The sequence below is a fragment of the Gorilla gorilla genome, chromosome 9 (assembly GCF_029281585.2).
Source record: "Gorilla gorilla gorilla isolate KB3781 chromosome 9, NHGRI_mGorGor1-v2.1_pri, whole genome shotgun sequence".
In the NCBI taxonomy this organism is placed as follows: Eukaryota; Metazoa; Chordata; class Mammalia; order Primates; family Hominidae; genus Gorilla; species Gorilla gorilla.
In genome coordinates this window covers 101,632,169-101,649,687 of record NC_073233.2, presented here as the reverse complement: position 1 = coordinate 101,649,687, position 17,519 = coordinate 101,632,169, and the positions used below count along the sequence as shown (strand labels likewise).

General features: G+C 41.0%; 1 protein-coding gene and 2 non-coding genes across 10 annotated transcripts in view; all 3 read right to left on the bottom strand.

Moving 5' to 3' along the window:
• CEP295 (centrosomal protein 295) overlaps positions 1-17,519 on the bottom strand; it is a 372,495-nt gene that overhangs the window by 136 nt on the left and 354,840 nt on the right. For 5 of the 8 annotated variants that reach the window (XM_063693458.1, XM_019036707.4, XM_055356071.2 and 2 more), the window contains 11 exons: positions 8,797-8,897; positions 8,159-8,255; positions 6,916-7,164; positions 5,829-5,968; positions 4,362-4,542; positions 2,569-3,230; positions 1,381-1,521; positions 681-777; positions 429-599; positions 241-340; positions 49-163 (listed from right to left, as the gene is read on the bottom strand). In XM_063693458.1, the coding sequence (XP_063549528.1) occupies positions 49-163; positions 241-340; positions 429-599; positions 681-777; positions 1,381-1,521; positions 2,569-3,230; positions 4,362-4,542; positions 5,829-5,968; positions 6,916-7,164; positions 8,159-8,255; positions 8,797-8,897 (2,054 nt within the window). The remainder of the gene's footprint in view (positions 1-48; positions 164-240; positions 341-428; positions 600-680; positions 778-1,380; positions 1,522-2,568; positions 3,231-4,361; positions 4,543-5,828; positions 5,969-6,915; positions 7,165-8,158; positions 8,256-8,796; positions 8,898-17,519) is intronic. The other 3 variants (XM_055356069.2, XM_055356073.2, XM_063693456.1) reach the window with 1 other exon arrangement.
• On the bottom strand, positions 8,343-8,412 carry LOC115936384 (small nucleolar RNA U2-30). Its single transcript, XR_004071876.1, has one exon. It is a non-coding gene; the product is annotated as a small nucleolar RNA U2-30 (small nucleolar RNA).
• Positions 8,588-8,667, bottom strand: LOC115936385 (small nucleolar RNA U2-19). Its single transcript, XR_004071877.1, has one exon. It is a non-coding gene; the product is annotated as a small nucleolar RNA U2-19 (small nucleolar RNA).

Below are 17,519 nucleotides of genomic sequence, written 5' to 3'. Positions count from 1 at the left end.
GTACTTCATGCTTGAAAAATTAAGTCCTTCCCCCTCAGTTATACTCACCTTATGGAATTCTTTTGCCCTTGCTCTGTTTTGGGCATAAGCTTCTTGTTTTGTTTTTTCTTCCTTTTGTTCTTCTTCCTTTTGTTGTTTCACTTCAGCTAGTTGATTGTATAACCTGTAAAGAATTTATATAGAATTAGAGACAAACACTGCAAAAAGTGAATCACTAAAAAAAAAAAAAGTTAACCCTACCTTAGACCCCTTTGGTGCCTTAGAGCCTGTGTAGTCTTTCTGTCTTCAGGAAAAGATGCTCTGACTTTATTCACGCCCTTTAGACGACTCACAGATGAACCTGAGGAAAGAAAAGTGAAATCAAGTTGTAATCACAAGGCTTTAAACATTTCAGGGAGTTGGCTGAAGATTTTAAAAATTCAACATACTTATAAATGGTTTCTCTTTAACTGTTTTGATTTGAGAATTTTCAGAGACATGAATTTTATTCCTTATTTCTTTCTGCCTCTGGTGGGATCTCTCCATAAATGATTTTTTCCTCTTTATAAATGCTTCTTGTAAGCTCCCTGGTATAGGTGTAAGCCTGCGAGGGGTTTCTGCTGGGGGGAAAAGAAATTTATGACAGAAATAGGCAAAGTATCTACTTTCCATTAGAAGTGTGGAGGCCGTCCAAGGCTTACCTGTAGATGCTGTCCTTGGTTTTTCTATGGAAAGTTCTGATACAGCTGGATAATCTGAGGATTCTGTTGCTGATACAAGAGGCAGAAACTCACTCACCTAATGGCAAGAAAGTTGCATGTTTTATTCAACTTTTTAAAAACGCTTTAAACGGGTCTTGCTCTGTTGTCAGATTAGAGTGCAGCGGCATGATCACAGCTCACTGCAGTCTCAATCTTAGCTGGGTGCCACCATGCCTGATTTTTGTATTTTTTGTAGGGATTGGGTTTTGCCTTGTTGCCCAGGCTGGTCTTGAACTGGGCTCAGGCTCCACTGCCCTCACACCTCTAGGCCTCTGTTTAGATAGCTTTATTCTTATTGCCTCGCTACTCCCCTAGTAAAATTACCAGTTGTTCTGAAGTCATTTTTCAATATCTGGGAATAAGTTTACGTAAAACTTCCAACTTGGCACTATAACACTAGGTGTATAAGATTAGTTCTGCCAGTCTTGGAGACAGGCATAAATTGGAGTGGGGATTAAAAGAAAATGCACAGTGGTTGACAGAACAGTGAAGGTTTAAGACATTGAGAGCTGGTGGGGGTGTCGGGTTAGTTAAATGCATAGCATAATTCCCTCCAATGAGTACCTTCTGATAAGTTGTAAGAGACAAATCAACTGGTTTGCTCGTAATAGAATAAAATAGAAGGAAAGCTTAAATTTACCTGAAAGAAGCTTTTTGCTTCATTCTCGCTCTTCTCTTCTAGGGTTAAATTTGCAAAATCCGTTTCAGCAATACTGGTATCAGTGGTGCTTACTAAAGTAAGTTCTGGTTCTTCCATTATACCATGGCCAGTTTCTGTTTCCTGTGAACCACAATTAAAAGGAAAACCATGTCAAAATAGCCTTAAAAGACTTAAACTTAATCGTTTTGTATATAATGCACATTTTTTACAAGTGTATATAAATGTGAAAATGGAGGAAGAAAAGCAATGATTGGCAAAGACCAACAGATCAGATTTCCTTAGGCTTCCATAACTCCAGCATTCAGTTGTAGAAATACTGGAGCCGACTTTGGGGAGGGGATGAAATAGTGTGACAATGGACTGAAAGGTATATACCACAATGATTACAAACCTAAATGCTTGTAGTGTTGGGCAAAAAATATAAATGCAGGTTGGCTGTGCAGAATTGTATCCTCTCTAAAGGGAGCAGGGGTCGACTGGGCTGTTACCAAATGTGGGCCACTGACTGCTAACAGATAATGTTTCAAAAGAAGTATCTAAACACAACAAGAACAAAAGCAGCCACATAAAACGTGGTTTAGTTGTAATTCTTATTTTCAATCTGTTATGTTTATTTGTGGAAGGATAAACTGCACATACTGCTAGATGAAAACCAGTCACCAGTTGACTGGTGTTGAAAGCAAGCAGATTATAAGTTGCTTAATATGAGGGGCAGGTTTCCAATACTTATTCCAATAATGGATGAATTCATTGCACTGGAATGAGGCTCAACACTGAAAGTGCTGAAGCACAGGCAGAACCACCATTTTTCAGGGAAGTTGGAGAAAGGATATCTGAATTGGGAGAAAAAGGATCTTTTGTAAAATATTCTCAGAGGACAGTTTTCAAATTTTTAAGTTTCTGCATTATGCTGGATATTTCCAGTGATCACAAGCTGGATAGGAATATTAACAAGCAGTTCCGCTTGTATTTTGTTTCAGGTTTTTCTTGCCAGGCATTGTGGTGTGTCCAAACTACTTCGGAAGTTGAGGCAGGAGGATCCCTTGATCCTAGGAGTTTGAGTTCAGCCTGGGTAACATAGTGGGAACTTCATCTCTAATTTTAGAAGAAAGTTTTTTTCCCAAAAAGGAACTTAAATGTTATTTATACAACACTGATTTCACTTACCCAGACTGGTATAGAGCTCTGTAATGAAAATGATCCAGAACTTGCAAAAAGCTCTGATTCTCCTAGTTGAGATAGTTTTTTGGTGATTTTTGGAATGTCTGTTTCAGCTGAATTCTCAAAATATTTTTCATTTTGAGTAGTTAAGGAATATGGTGCCTGAATTGAAGTTCCCATCTCCACTGTTCTTACACATAATCGAGAGTCGGTTTCCTCTACCTGTGGATTTATGTCTAAAACCCTACAGGTTTCATTTTTATTATCTTCAATGAGTCCTTGACCTTGTAACATTGTAACAGCCCCTCTTTTTGATAGTTCTTCAAAGCCCATACTTCCCTTTCTGCTTTCTAGTTGGTGTTTTGTTGAGCACTCACTAGAGTTAGAACCACATGGAGTGCTATGCTGTACATTTAACTGATCAAATACATTAGCTTCATCAGATGAACTGTAGACTGAACTTAAGTTTCCTACAGAAAGCTGGAAATGAACACTTTTTTTCTTGTTTTGTAATATTTCAGTATGTTCTTCAGAGGGATAGTTCTGATTTTTCATGCCTTGGGAAGAATCTCTTGCTTCAATGCTAAAAATACTTGGTAGATCAGCATGCTGGCTCTCCTCCTGTGAAGAATATTCTGGCTGAAGCTGTTCAAAACATTGTTCAGATCCTGCATTAAGAAATTCAAAAATCAGTTAATCATCGTTACATGTTGTAAAAGTTGGATACTGACAGTCTCTAATAGTTTATCATCCAATTGCAAGTAACCTACAATTTTAGGCATAAAAGTTGATGTGTATAAACATGAATACAAAGATAAGGATGGTCACAGTGATTTCTCAAACTACAGCTCACACCAAGTATTTTTTCTTTTTCTATTAATATTTAATAAGGACAATATGGCTATAAACTGAGGATGTTTTCCTCTATAAGAACTGAATATGACTTTAATAACAGAAAAGAGAATAAAGCATCCACGTGTATCTCAATTATCCATGTGTGTATATATAATTTGTACATCCTTGTGTATCTCAATTATGTATGTGTGTATATATAATCATTTGTACCAAAGGCTCAAGAAGAATACTTATTTTCTATGTTGCCCAGGCTGGTCTTGAACTCCTGGGCTCCAGGGATCCTCCTGCCTCAGCCTCCCAAAGTGCTAGGATTACAGGCGTGAGCCACTATACTTGGCCTAAGAAGAATACTTAAACTGGCTGGGCATGGTGGCTCACATCTGTAATCCCAGCACTTTGGGAGGCCAAGACGAGTGGATCATCTGAGGTCGGGAGTTCTAGACCAGCCTGACCAACATAGTGAAACCCTGTCTATACTAAAAATAGAAAATTAGCTGGGTGTGGTGGCACATGCCTGTAATCCCAGCTACTTGGCAGGCTGAGTGAGGCAGGAGAATCACTTGAACCCAGCAGGCGGAGGTTGCAGTGAGCCAAGATCGCACCACTGCACTCCAGCCTGGGCAACAAGAGTGAAACTCAGTCTCCAAAAACAAAACAAAACAAAACAAAACAAAACAAAAAGTACTTAAACTGTTAACTATCACATAATGATTGAGGTAGGGAAACTGAGGAACAAGAGGCAACACTTTTCCTTTTATTTCATAATGTTCAGTATTGTTTAAAAAATGCATATATTACTTCTGTAATTTAAATATTTTTTAACACCCAGGATAGGGGTGAGAGCAGGGGTGAAGACAAACCAAGAGGTGCTAGGCTTAATTTGTAAGGAAATGGATGTAAAAAACCATGGAAAAATTAACTTTTTCTAACTTAGTCATACATACCCCCAATAATATTTTCTGTGGCAAAACTGTGAGCTCCAACATGAGCCAAGTTAGTGTCAGGTTGTTGATTCGGACTTGTGTTAAGAGAAGAATGCATGCTGGTCCTCCTCAGTGCTGTGAAATAAACTGTACTTTTGGATGATCCAGTAGCACAGTGGCTTTCAGATGAAGAATCTGATCTCTGGCAGGAAACAAAAGGGAAAGGCTGAAATACTGATTAGGTATTAACAATTGAAACAAAAATCATTGTGTTGCTTTGGTATTACTCTTCCTTAATTATCACTTCACTATGACAGTAATGATTTGCTTTTTCAAATCCAGTTCTTTTCAATCAATAATGAAAGAGACTTTAAAATGTCAGGCTATCAGGAAGTGGAAGCAAAAAGACTCAGGTTTAAATCTCAGCTCCTTTGACTGTGTAGGAAGATACTTTAAATTTTGCAAAATTGTATTTACTTTACTGTTTAAATATGTTCCACAACTAAAAGTTGTTATTAAGCCTTTTATGGCATCATACTCCCTAGGTGGAGACAGGTGGATGGGACAAACAAAATTCTAATGTAGCTGTTTTCTTTTCCTTTTTTTTTTTTTTTGAGATGGGGTCTCACTATGTTGTCCAGGCTGGAGTGCAGTGGCACGATCTCGGCTCACTGCAACCTCTGCCTCCCAGGTTCAAGCGGTTCTCAGCCTCCCAAGTAGCTGGGACTACAGGCATGCCATCACACCCAACTAATTTTTGTGTTTTTTAGTAGAGATGGGATTTCACCATGTTGGCCAGGCTGATCTCAACTCCTGGCCTCAAGCAATCCACCCGCCTCAGACTCCCAAAGTGCTGGGATTACAGGTGTGAGCCACCGCACCCGGCCCAGTGCAGCTGTTTTCAAAGTTGGTTCCACATTAGAATCACCTGGGGAGCTTAAAAAATAATAATAATAATTAGTACTATCTGAGCACTCCCAGAAACTCTGCTTTAATTGGTCTAGGGTGTAGTCTGGGCAATAGGATTTATTTTTATTTTTTATTTAAGTTTTCCATGTGATTCTTTTTGTTTGTTTGTTTGTTTGTTTCTTTTTTTAAAGACAGGGTCTGGCTCTGTCACCCAGACTGGAGTGTAGTGGCACGATCTCAGCTCACTGCAGCCTCCAACTCCTGGTCTCAAGCGGTCCTCCCACCTCAGCCTCCCGAGTAGCTGGGACTACAGGTGCGCACCACGACATCTGGCTAATTTTTGTATTTTCAGTAGAGACAGGGTTTTGCCATATTGGCCAGGCTGGTCTCAAACTCTTGGCCTCAAGTAATCTGCCCGCCTTGGGCTCTCAAAATGCTGGGATTACAGGTGTGAGCCACTGTGCCCGGACTTCCATGTGATTCTAGGTAAGGGTTTAGAAGAACTTCTGTTCCAGTAGAAAAAATGGCTTAAAACTATTTTTAGATATTCACTGCAATGGGACATCTACTTTAATATACCTGGTAAAAGTCTCTGTTGTCTGGAGAAATCCCAGAGGATGATGATGATAAGTCAAAATCTGGATGTGGTTCTAAGGGTTTAAACAGCTGATGATGCAAATTAGGAAAAATGTGTTCCAATTCTGGAAAGTCAAGGTCAACTGTTGGAATTTTTGAGGGAAAAAAATCATAAATTTATTTTTAAGGTAAACACTAGAAAAGGAGTATTAAGAACATATTCATAAACGCTTATTTTCAGGTAACTCCAGTGTAACAAAAACTTCAGTTTTTCCCCCATGATCAGCAGATGCTTTAAAGTTAAGTCCTATCATGATTATTTCAAAGGTCCAAAATATGGATCCTCTCAGTGACCAAAACTTTTTAAGTTTTATTTTTAGAGAAATTTAATTTTTTTTAATTTTTTAAAATTTTTTTTAAAAATAGAGATGGGGTCTCAGTGTTGCCCAGGCTGGTCTTGAAATCCTGGGCTCAAGAAATCCTCCTGCCTCGGCCTCCCAAAGTGCTACGATTACAGGTATGAACAAACTTTTGACAAATACGAATTTCCATTTCCACAGCCTTACGAGGCTAACTAGGATCAACAGGACATATGTAACCACTGCTTCAGTATAAGCTTAAAAAAGGAAAAAGGCTCACTGTATTCAGTGTTACTATGGGCCAGACATTGTGCTTTATGTGCACTATCTCATTTAATCTATAATATTACTCTTTTATAAAAGATGAAAAAGTAACTTGCCCATGGTTTTACAGCTAGGAAATGGTCAGGCTATGACTCAAATCCAGAACTGTATGATTTCTGAGCTCCTGCTCTTATTTATCAGTAATACTGCCTCAGCCGTAATAGCTAACTCTGCAATGGTAAAGGAAGATTTGCTAATTAATCTCCTGTAAATGTGCCTCAGTGAGTCTAATTGGTTCCAGAGCCCCTTTCTCACTAAATGCCCTCAATATATTCTGTGGTAAAACGGTGTTGTAGCAGGCCATAAGAACATGAAGCTCAAACAATCACTGCATAAAATTAAAAATGATGAAAGGTGAAAATTTAAAACTTAATTTACATAAAAGTATTGCTTTAAAATAATTTTACCTTGCAAATCTGTTTTTTCAGGTATCGAATTTGCTTCATTAATGTACTTGTCTATCATTTGCCGAAAGTGTGTGTGACCACATGTAGTTTCATCCACTGCAGGCAACAGAGATTTATGAACGTCTGAAGAGTTCTGCCGCTGATAAATATCTTGTGTTGAAGGAACTATGGAACTTATAATATTTGTTTCCTCTTCTTTACTGGTGGTAGATTCTTGCTTGCTATCATCCATGTGCTCCGAAAATGACTCTGAAAATTGAGTTTAATGAAAATATGTAAACAGGCCAGGCGTGATGGCTCACGCCTGTAATACCAGCACTTTGGGAGGCCGAGGTGGGTGGATCACGAGGTCAAGAGATGGAGACCATCTCGCCAACATGGTGAAACCCCATCTCTACTAAAAATACAAAAATCAGCTGGGCGTGGTGGCGCACACCTGTAGTCCCAGCTACTCGGGAGAGCCGAGATTGCACCACTGCACTCCAGCCTGGCAACAGAGCAAGACTCCGTCTCAAAAGAAAAAGAAATGTAATTGACAGTGACACTATATTCCTTTTAATGGAATATTCCTTACAGACATATTGTACTGGGTACTTCTTTACCGACATATATTAGTGGAGAGGCATGGTAATACGTATTGTTAAGAGATCAGTGCAACCATGAAATTTGCTCGGATAGGTTTCCACTGAATGGAAAAATATATCAGCAACTGCTTCTCAAAAGTATTGTTGGGGATCTACAGAGCATCCCTGTTACTTCCAGTAATGTTTAGAATACCATATGCGCCAATGTTTTGCTGGGTGTGAATATTTTACTTTTTTTTTTTTTTTTTGAGACAGGGTTTCACTATGTTGCTCAGGCTGGAGTGCAGTGGCGTGATTGTGGCTCATTGCAGCCTTGACCTCCCAGGCTCAAGCGATCCCCTCACCTCAGCCTCCTGAGTAGCTGGGACTACAGGCACTCACCACCACACCTGGCTAACTTTTGTATTTTTTTGTAGAGATGGGGTTCTACCATGTTGCCCAGGATGGTCTCAAACTTCTGGGCTCAAGCGATCCTCCCACCTCAAGGTGCTGGGATTATAGGCATGAGGCACCACGCCTGGCCATACTTTACTTTTGAGATTTAGAGAAACAGTTCCCCATGGTGTATCATGAAAACCCAATGCTTCCTTCCATCACTGTATTGCAACTCAGCTGGTGCTGGTCTTTCAACTTATTTGTAAACATTTTGACCTTATTACCTGGATCTGTAAGGCTCAAATCTGTGTTTTCATAACTTAAAAGGCTCCCAGTAGAAACAGTTGCTGAAGATAATGGTTCATGAGACAGTGTTTTAGCCTAGAAATTAAGGGGAATATCATACCACAATGTAGCAAGTAGTATGTAAGAAAACCCCAAATCACCAACCCCAGCAGTTGTCACTTCTGAGCTCAGGTCAAGTGTAGAAACCATCATAGTTACAAAGATCAGTAGTAAAACCTTTTCATCATTGCCCAGAAATGATTAGGCTTTCATAGACATACATACGCACCCCCCCACCCTCAATCTCATTCATTCCTACAGCTGTTATCTTTATAAACACATGTGCGTACACACACACACGCACACACACACACACACACACACCAGATATATGCCCTTATTGTTTTACATTGTTTTATAGTTTTGCTTCTCAGAACTGTAGAGATCATGCATCAGGTAGATTGGAAAGACTTCTGATGCTCAGATTTGGCTAGTTTCATCATTGATCCACTTCAGTAAAAGCAGATCTCAGAAAGCACTGACTTAAATGTTATAACATAGCTTCTGTAAACTAAACAAAAGAGAATACGAAGCCAAACAGCTCTAAAAATCGAGTGAACATTAAGACATTACTAACCTTATCATCTGGCTTCACAGTTGGACCCAAATATGTATGTTCTTCCTCCACAGCATAACTTAACACTGCATGATTTTCAACAACAGATTCCTTCAGCTTAACTGAAAAATGGATTTTGGAGTTCAAGATGGGAGAAAAATATAGTTGGGATAAGACAAATCAAATTCTTAGCACCACAGGACACCATTCCCTGCTTTCCTACAATCTACTTTCTCATTTTGCTTCTTAAAGTTGTCTTGTCTTAGATCAAAGAAAAAATTCACCGTATTTGTTAAAAACATTCGCTAGTCAGCACAATATACTTTTTCCTGGAAAACTGTAGCTATTGTTATTTTATGAATAAAATGCTTTAAGAAATTTGAATATTAGGTCTAAAACCTAGAAAAGAACCAGTGTGATGAGAAATGCTTTTGCCACTGTTTTAAGTGGAAAAGCAAGAATATTAAATCATAAACACAGTGCGGTCCTAAAGATGGGAAAACATGCATATAAAAGAGACAATAAAGAAAACACCAGGGCCAGGTGCGGTAGCTTACACCTGTAATCATAGCACTTTGGGAGGCTGAGGCAGGTGGATCGCTTGAGTGCAGGAGTTCGAGACCAGCCTAGGCAACACAGTGAAACCTCGTCTCTACAAAAATTACAAACGTTAGCCTGGCGCGGTGGCCTGCACCTGTAGTCGCAGCTACTCAGGAGACTGAGGTGGGAGGGTGGCTTGCTTGAGCCTGGGAGGCGGAGGTTGTAATGAACCAAGAATGTGCCACCACACTCCAGCCTCTGCAACAGAGCCAGACCCCGTCTCAAAAAACACCAAAATGTAGCCAGTGGTTGTTTATTAATGGTAGCACAAGGAGTAATTTTTACTTGTACTGTACCTTTTAGTGCCTTCTATTATTTTATTTCAGTTTTTTAGAGACAGTCTTTTTTTTTTTTTTTGAGGCAGACTCTCGCTCTGTCACCCAGGCTGGAGTGCAGTGGCGCAATCTCGACTCACTGCAACCTCCACCTCCCAGGTTCAGGCAATTCTCCTGCCTCAGCCTCCTGAGTAGCTGGGATTACAGGCACACACCACCATGCCTCGCTAATTTTTCTATTTTTAGTAGAGACGGAGTTTCACCATGTTGGCCAGGCTGGTCTCGAACTCGTGACCTCAGGTGATCCGCCCACGTCGGCCTCCCAAAGTGCTCGGATTACAGGTGTGAGCCACCACGCCTGGTGAGACAGAGTCTTGTTATGTTTCCCAGGCTGGTCTTGAACTGCTAGCCTGAAGTGATCCTCCTGCCTTAGCCTCCTGAGTAGCTGGGATTATAGGCATAAGCCACTACGCCCAGCTTTTTTTTTTTTTACAGCTTTCTAAATTCACAATGAGCATATATTACTTTTATGATGAATTATCATTCCTAATTATATTTGACATATTAAAACATTAAAATTATACTTTGTGTCTCATATTAACAACTCATGTATTCTGAGCTTATTTTCCTTCTTATTCCAAGTGACCAACTGACACTTGTGAGAAAGCTCACCAAGACATATTGTAGTCTATGGCTCTGAAAAATACAATTAAAACTGCTTCACTGAATATAAACAAAATTCTGCTTCATAATCTCAATGATATTAGAAGGTATGCACATTAAAGGTATATTTCTTAAATGTTTATGTAACAATTATTAATTATTCATTTTATTTTTTTTAAGACTAGTCAAGTGCAGTAGTGAGAACAGGGAAAAGAATAGAACAAAGAGTCCGATCTGTAACTGACTGTAAATAATCAATTGAGATAACTCATTACATTCGGACCAGGAGAATTATTTTTCAAATGTAGACCTAGTAAACAAGCAGGTAGGCATGGTGGCTCACCCCTCTAGTCCCAGCAACTCAGGAAGTTGAGGTGGGAGGATTGCTTAAGGCCAGTAGTTTCAGACCAGTCTGTGCAATCTAGCAAGACCTCATCTCTACAAAAAAATAAAAAATTAGCTGGGCATAGTGGCATGCTCCTGTAGTCCTAGCTACCTCGGAGGCTGAGGCAGTTGGATGGTTTGAGCCCAGGATTTTGGATTGTGAATGAGCTATAATGGCACCACTGCACTCCAGCCTGGGCAACAGTGTGAACAACTGTGCCTTGAAACAAAACAAAAAAAACCAGGAAAAAAAAAAAACCCCGGGAAAAAAACCCACACACACGTACACATCTATCTGTATGTAAGTACAGATATTTATTCATAAAATAATATATATTATGGTTAATGAAGTAGAAACAAAGCTAATCGCAAATCTTTGTCTTTATTTTTTTTTGAGACAGAGTCTCACTCTGTCACCCAGGCTGGAGTGCAGAGGCACGATCTTGGCTCACTGCAACCTCCACCTCCCGGGTTCAAGAGATTCTTCTGCCTCAGCCTCCTGAGTAGCTGGGACTACAGGTGTGCACCACCAAGCCCGGCTAATTTTTGTATTTTAGTAGAGACGGGGTTTCACCATATTGGCCAGGCTGGTCTCGAATTCCTGACCTTATGATCCGCCCACCTGGGCCTCCCTAAGTGCTGGGATTACAGGCGTGAGCCACCGTGCCTGGCTGACATTTGTCTTTAAATACAATATATTTTTTGGATGACAGGGTCTTGCTCTGTCACCCAGGTTGGCTTGTGGAATTTTATAGTGAGTTTTAATTTTTTCTTCTATTCTTAAGCAGCTCATTTTAAAAGCTAATTGGGAAATGAGAAGTTAATCTGGGATGTTCAATTCACTAATAATAATTACAATTATTTACTGTTATCTGTAATATACCTAGAAGACTCCCTCAGTGGAGGTATGAATAAATAAGGCAGCATTTGCGTGGTAGTAAGAAGTGAAAAATAAAAGTGAGAGAAAGGAGCAAGATCAGAGTCACTGAAGATGTTCAAAGATTCAGTGGATAGGTCCCTGAAAGCTGGAAGAGAAATAACTGTCATCATCTGGGATGTGGTTCACTGATAACAGTTCCTAAAAAGGGGAAGTGACATAATGAAAGTAACACCTTACTGCTATCTTTTCATGCCATGCAGGAAGGCACCATTTCCTGTTTTCCTACAAGGGCAGACAGTACAAAGTTTGCAGTTAGTGGCTCCATCTTAAAAATCTGTTACATCAAGGTGTGGGGCAGAAACAATGGAATAGTAGTAACAAGACAGACCTTTCTAAAATAGAAACAATCTGGGCCAGGCGTGGTGGCTCATGCCTATAATCCCAACACTTTGGGAGGCCAAGGTGAGAGGACTGCTCAAGCCTAGGGGTTCGAGACCAGTCTGGACAACACAGTGAGACCCTGTCTCTACAAAAATTAAAAAATTAACCGGGTGGGGTGGTGCATGCCTGTAGTCCTAGCTACTCGGGAGGCTGAGGTGGGAGGATCAATTGAGCCTAGGAGGTCAAGGCAGCAGTGAGCTGTGGTTGCGCCACTGCATTCTAGCCTAGGTGATAGAGCAAGACCCTGTCTCAAAACAGAATAAAAGAAAATTGAAACAATCTGAATCTGGGAATGATTCTGAGAAAGCGAAAAGCCGTCCCTGGTATCCAGGAGCTGACCTGGCACTATCAGGTAATGCCCTGGTGTTCTGTTAAACATCAACAATTCCATGGAATGCCAATCTCAGAAATGGCCACTCTGTGACCATGATAAAGAAAAAAAAAAAATGAGACCCCTTGTAACCACATCTGAACACAGACAAAACCATGAATATTGTCTAAACCACAAGAATGGCCAAGCATTCCCTTATCCTGGCTAATACGAGTGACTGCTGCTGTTTTACCAGTTACAACTTTAGCTTCACTTCCATTCTTACCACCTCCTAGATGAGAACTTTTCAGGTACTGAAACAGAATTACTCCTGCTTCCTGACAACATCCAATACTAATTACCAAAAAGCTCTGTTTCCTTGAATCCTTCTCCCAATCCCCTAAAACAAGCCCAAATCCTATAAGTCCTTCCTAAATAGCCATTTACTGAGATGCCTCGTGGTTGCCCATGGTACGCATTCCCCCTCACCGCAACAGGTCAGACGCTCAGCTTTGTTCAACTATAGGTGCGTTCCTCGTAGTCTTTAGCTAGAGGTTATCAACAAATAGAATAAAAAGAAAATGCAAATATCCATTGTGTAAATAAAAAAGAGTGATGCAGCGGGTAGGGGTGGAGCAAGAGAGACGGAATAGAAGCTTCCACCAACTGTCCTCACCACAGGAACTTCAAAGTTGGCAACTGAGGCGGGAAATTAAAGAAAAATAAAATTAAAGAGAAATAAGCTTTCCTGTATTAGGCTGACTTGTCCCAGAGGCAGCAACAGGCACAGCCCAGACCCAGGAAAAGTCTTAATAATATTATCTAATGTGCTCTGTAGACTCTCCCAGCACTCCTTCAACATAGGGAGAAGAAAAACAAATTTTCCTTTGTTTTATGGTATGAGTTTATAGATTTTATAGATTCCTGTTCTCTGTAACTAGTAACTTCAAGAATTCTGTTTTGTCTAAGAAGTACAACAAAGGTCATGAGAAGCCTAAGCAGGCCTGAACTACAGCTGCCTAGGCACCATAGTGAAGGTTACGAGATAAACCAGTGCAAGGCTCTTTAGAGCAAAATCTAGATAATGGGCATCTGGGTTGCATAGCGATGGTCATGTGCAATCCTGAGTTATGAACTTGTTACAATTTGATTAACTGTCTTTGTCCTGCCTCTGTATCCCTGCTTTCACACCACTGTAAGCTTGCTTCAAGCTAGCCCACCCCCTTTTGTGAAGTGTGTATAAAAGCCAAGTACTGTCTTTGTTCTGCGCCCAGTCTTTGGACGCTGAGTCTGCTGGGTCTGAGTGCACTCAATAATAAAGATACCCTCCTGTATACACCCCAAGGTCTCTCCCTGGTCCTCCTGATTACACAACAGCAACCATATAAAAAAGTACCTTCATACGAACCAAAAATCCAGTGAGCAATCACAGTACCTGGTTTTAACTTCATATCACTGACAGAGGCACTGAAGAGGATAGCAAAGACAGTCTTGAAATGCCAACACCACCCTTCCCTCATCTCCAGGCAGTGGCCACACGGCGCGGAGAGAGAATCTGTATGATTGGGGGAAGGAGAGCTCAGCCATTCTGGGACTTTGCATTGGAACTCAGTGTGGCCAGCACCAAGTAGAACTCCGCCAATGCCCTTGGAGGGAGCATTTAGACCAGCCCTAGCCAGAGGGGAAGTATCCACGCTAGCAGCTGGAAGTTGAGTTTTGGCAAGTCTTGTCACCACGGGCTAAATTTCGTGCTCTGGAGTCCTAAACAAACTTGAAAGGCTGTTTAGGCCACAAAGACTGCAACTCCTAGGCAAGTCCTAGTGCTGTGGTGGGCTCAGAGCTTGTAGACTTGGAGGGGTAACATGACCTAGTGAAAACCAGCTAGGGTGGCGAAGGGAGTGCTTGTGCTACCCCTCCCCTAATCCCAGGCAGCACAGCTCACAGCTCCAAAAGAGACCCCTTCCTTCTGCTTGTGGAGAGAAGGAGAAGAATAAAGAGGACTTTGTTTTGCAAATTGAATACCCACTCAGTCACAGAAGAATAAGGCACTGGGAGGACTTATGAGGTCCCCATACTAGGACCTAGCTGTTGGATGACATTTATGGACACATCCTGGGCTAGAAGAGAACCTGCTGCCTTCAAGGGAAGGACCCAGTCCTGGCAGGATTCATCACCTGCTGATTAAAGAGCCCTTGGGTTCTAGCAGTGGTAGCCAGGTAGTATATGCCATGGGCCTTAGGTGAGACTCTGAGACATGATGGCTTCATGTGTGACCCAGCATATTCATAGCTGTGATGGCTATGAGAAGAGACCCCTTCTGCTTGAGAAAAGCAGAGGGAAGAATAAAGGGGACTTTGCCTTGCAGCTTAGGTACCAGCTTGGCCACAGTGGGGAATAGCACCAAGTGGGATCTTGGAGTCCCCGATTCCAGGCCTTGGCTCTTGGATGGCATCTCTGAAACTACCCTGGGTCAGAGAGGAGGAAGCCCACTGCCCTGAAGGAAGTCCCATGCCTGGCAGCATTCACAACAAGCTAACTGAAGAGCCACTGGGCCTTAAGTGATCATCAGTGGTACCATGATAGTACTCTCCATAGGCCTGTGGTGGTGGTGGACAAGAGGAGAGAGTCCTTTGCCTAGGGAAGGGGAGGGAACAGTGGAAAGGACTTTGTTTGTGATTTTGGTGCCTGCTTAGCCACAGTAGAGTACCCAGTAGAGTTCTAAAGATCCCGATTCCAGGCACTGACTCCTGGACAACATCTCTGGATTTGCCCGGGGCCACTTGCCACCCTGAAGGGAAGGACGTAAGACCAGCTGGCTTCACCACCTGCTGACTGTAGAGCCCTAGGGCCTTGAATGAACAAAGATGGTAGACAGGTAGTGGTTACAGTGGGCCTTGGGCAAGACCCAGTACTGTGCTGGCTCAGGTCTGACACAGCACAGTCTCAGAGATGATGGCCACAGGGGTGCTTGTGTCACCCCTCCCCCCAGCTCCAGGCAGCTCAGCACACACAGAGAGAGAGAGAGAGAGAGGCTGACTGAGACAGGAAGGTAAAGAATAAGAGTCTCTGCTGGGTAGTCCAGAGAATTCTTCTGGATCTTATCCAAGACCACCAAGGCAGTACCTCTATGAGTCTGCAAGAACTACAGTGTTACTGAGCTTGGGGTATCCCCTAATGAAGACATGGCTGCAGTGACCAAAAACTTAGACCACAACACTGAAGTCCCTTTGAATACTCAGAAAGCTGTCCCAAGAAGGATGGGTACAAGCAAGCCCAGAATGCAAAGACTGTAAGAAATACCTAACTCTTGGCAGGGCATGGTGGCTCACGCCTGTAATCCCAGCACTTTGGGAGGCCGAGGCGGGTGGAACACGTGGTCAAGAGATTGAGACCATCCTGGCCAACATGGTGAAACCCCATCTTTACTAAAAATACAAAAATTAGCTGGGCGTGGTGGCACGCGCCTGTAGTCCCAGCTACTTGGGTGGCTGTGGCAGGAGATTTACCTGAGCCTGGGAGGCAGAAGTTGCAGTGAGCTGAGATCATGCCACTGCACTCCAGCCTGGCGACAGAACAAGACTCCGTCTCAAAAAAAGAAAAGAAAGAAACACCTAACTCTTTAATGCCCTGGTACCAATGAACATCCACAAACATCAAGACCATACAGGAAAACATGACTTCACCAAACTAAATAAGGGACCGGGGCCAATCCCTGAGACACAGATATGTGACATTTCAGACAGAGAATTCAAAAGTAGCTGTTTTGAGGAAACAAAGAAACTCAAGATAACACAGAGAAGGAATTCAGAATCCTATCAGAGAAATAAAATGAAGACAGTGAAATAGTTAAAAAGAATCAAGCAGAAATTCTGGAGCTGAAAAATGCAATTGACATACTGAAGACTGGATCAGTCTCTTAATAGTAGAACTGATCAAGCACAAGAATGAATTAGTGAACCTGAAGACAGGTTATTTGAAAATGCACAGAGGAGACAAAAGATAAGAGAATTAAAAAGAATGAAGCATGCCTACAAGATCTAGAAAATAGCTTTAAAAGGGTAAATCTATGAGTTACTGGCCTTAAAGAGAAGGTAGAGAGACAGGGATAGAGTTTGTTCAAAGAGATAATAACAAAGAACTTCCCAAACCTAGCGAAAAATATCAATATTCAAGTACAAGAGGAACAGAGAACACCAAGCAGATTTAACCCAAAGAAGACTACCTCAAGGCATTTAATAATAAAATTCCCAAAGGTGAAGGATAAAGAAAGAATCCTAAAAGCAGCAAGAAAAAAATAAACAAATAATATATACTGGAGCTCCAATACATCTGGCAGCAGACTTTTCAGTGGAAACCTTACGGGCCAGGAGAGAGTGGCATGACACATTAAAAGTGTGGATCTGGCAAAAATATCCTTCAAAAGTAAAGAAGAAACAAAGACTTTCCTAGACAAAAGCTGAGGGATTTAATCAAAACCAGACCTGTCCTACAAGGGATAATCAAGGGAGTTCTTCAATTGGAAAGAAAACAACATTAGTAAGCAATAAAAAATGATCTGAAGGTACAAAAATCACTGGTAATAGTTAAGTACACAGAAATACACAGAATATTATAAAACTGTAATTGTTTTGTGTAAACTACTCATACTTAAACAGAAAGATAAAAAGATGAACAGATCAAAAATAATAAGTACGACTTTTCAAGATATAGACAGTACAATAAGACATAAATAGAAACAACAAAAAGTTAAACAGCAGGGATACAAAGTTGAAGTACAGGGCTTTTATTAGTTTTCTCTTTGCTTGTTTATGCAATCATTTCTAAGTTGTCATCAGTTTTAAATAATGGGTTATAATATATTATCTGCACGCTTCAGGGTAACCTCAAATTTAAAAACATACAACAGATACAAAAAAAATAAAAAGCAAGAAATCAAAACATACCACCAGAGAAAATCACCTTCACTAAAACAACAACAACAACAACAACAACAACAAAACAGAAGAAAGAAAAGTAGGAAGAGAAGACCACAAAATAACCAGAAAACAACAAAATGACAAGAGTAAATCATTACTTATCAATAATAACGTTCAATGTAAATGGACTAAACTCTCCAAGCAAAAGACATAGTGTGGCTGAATGGATAAAAAAACAAGATCCAATGATCTGTTACCTACAAGAAATACATTTC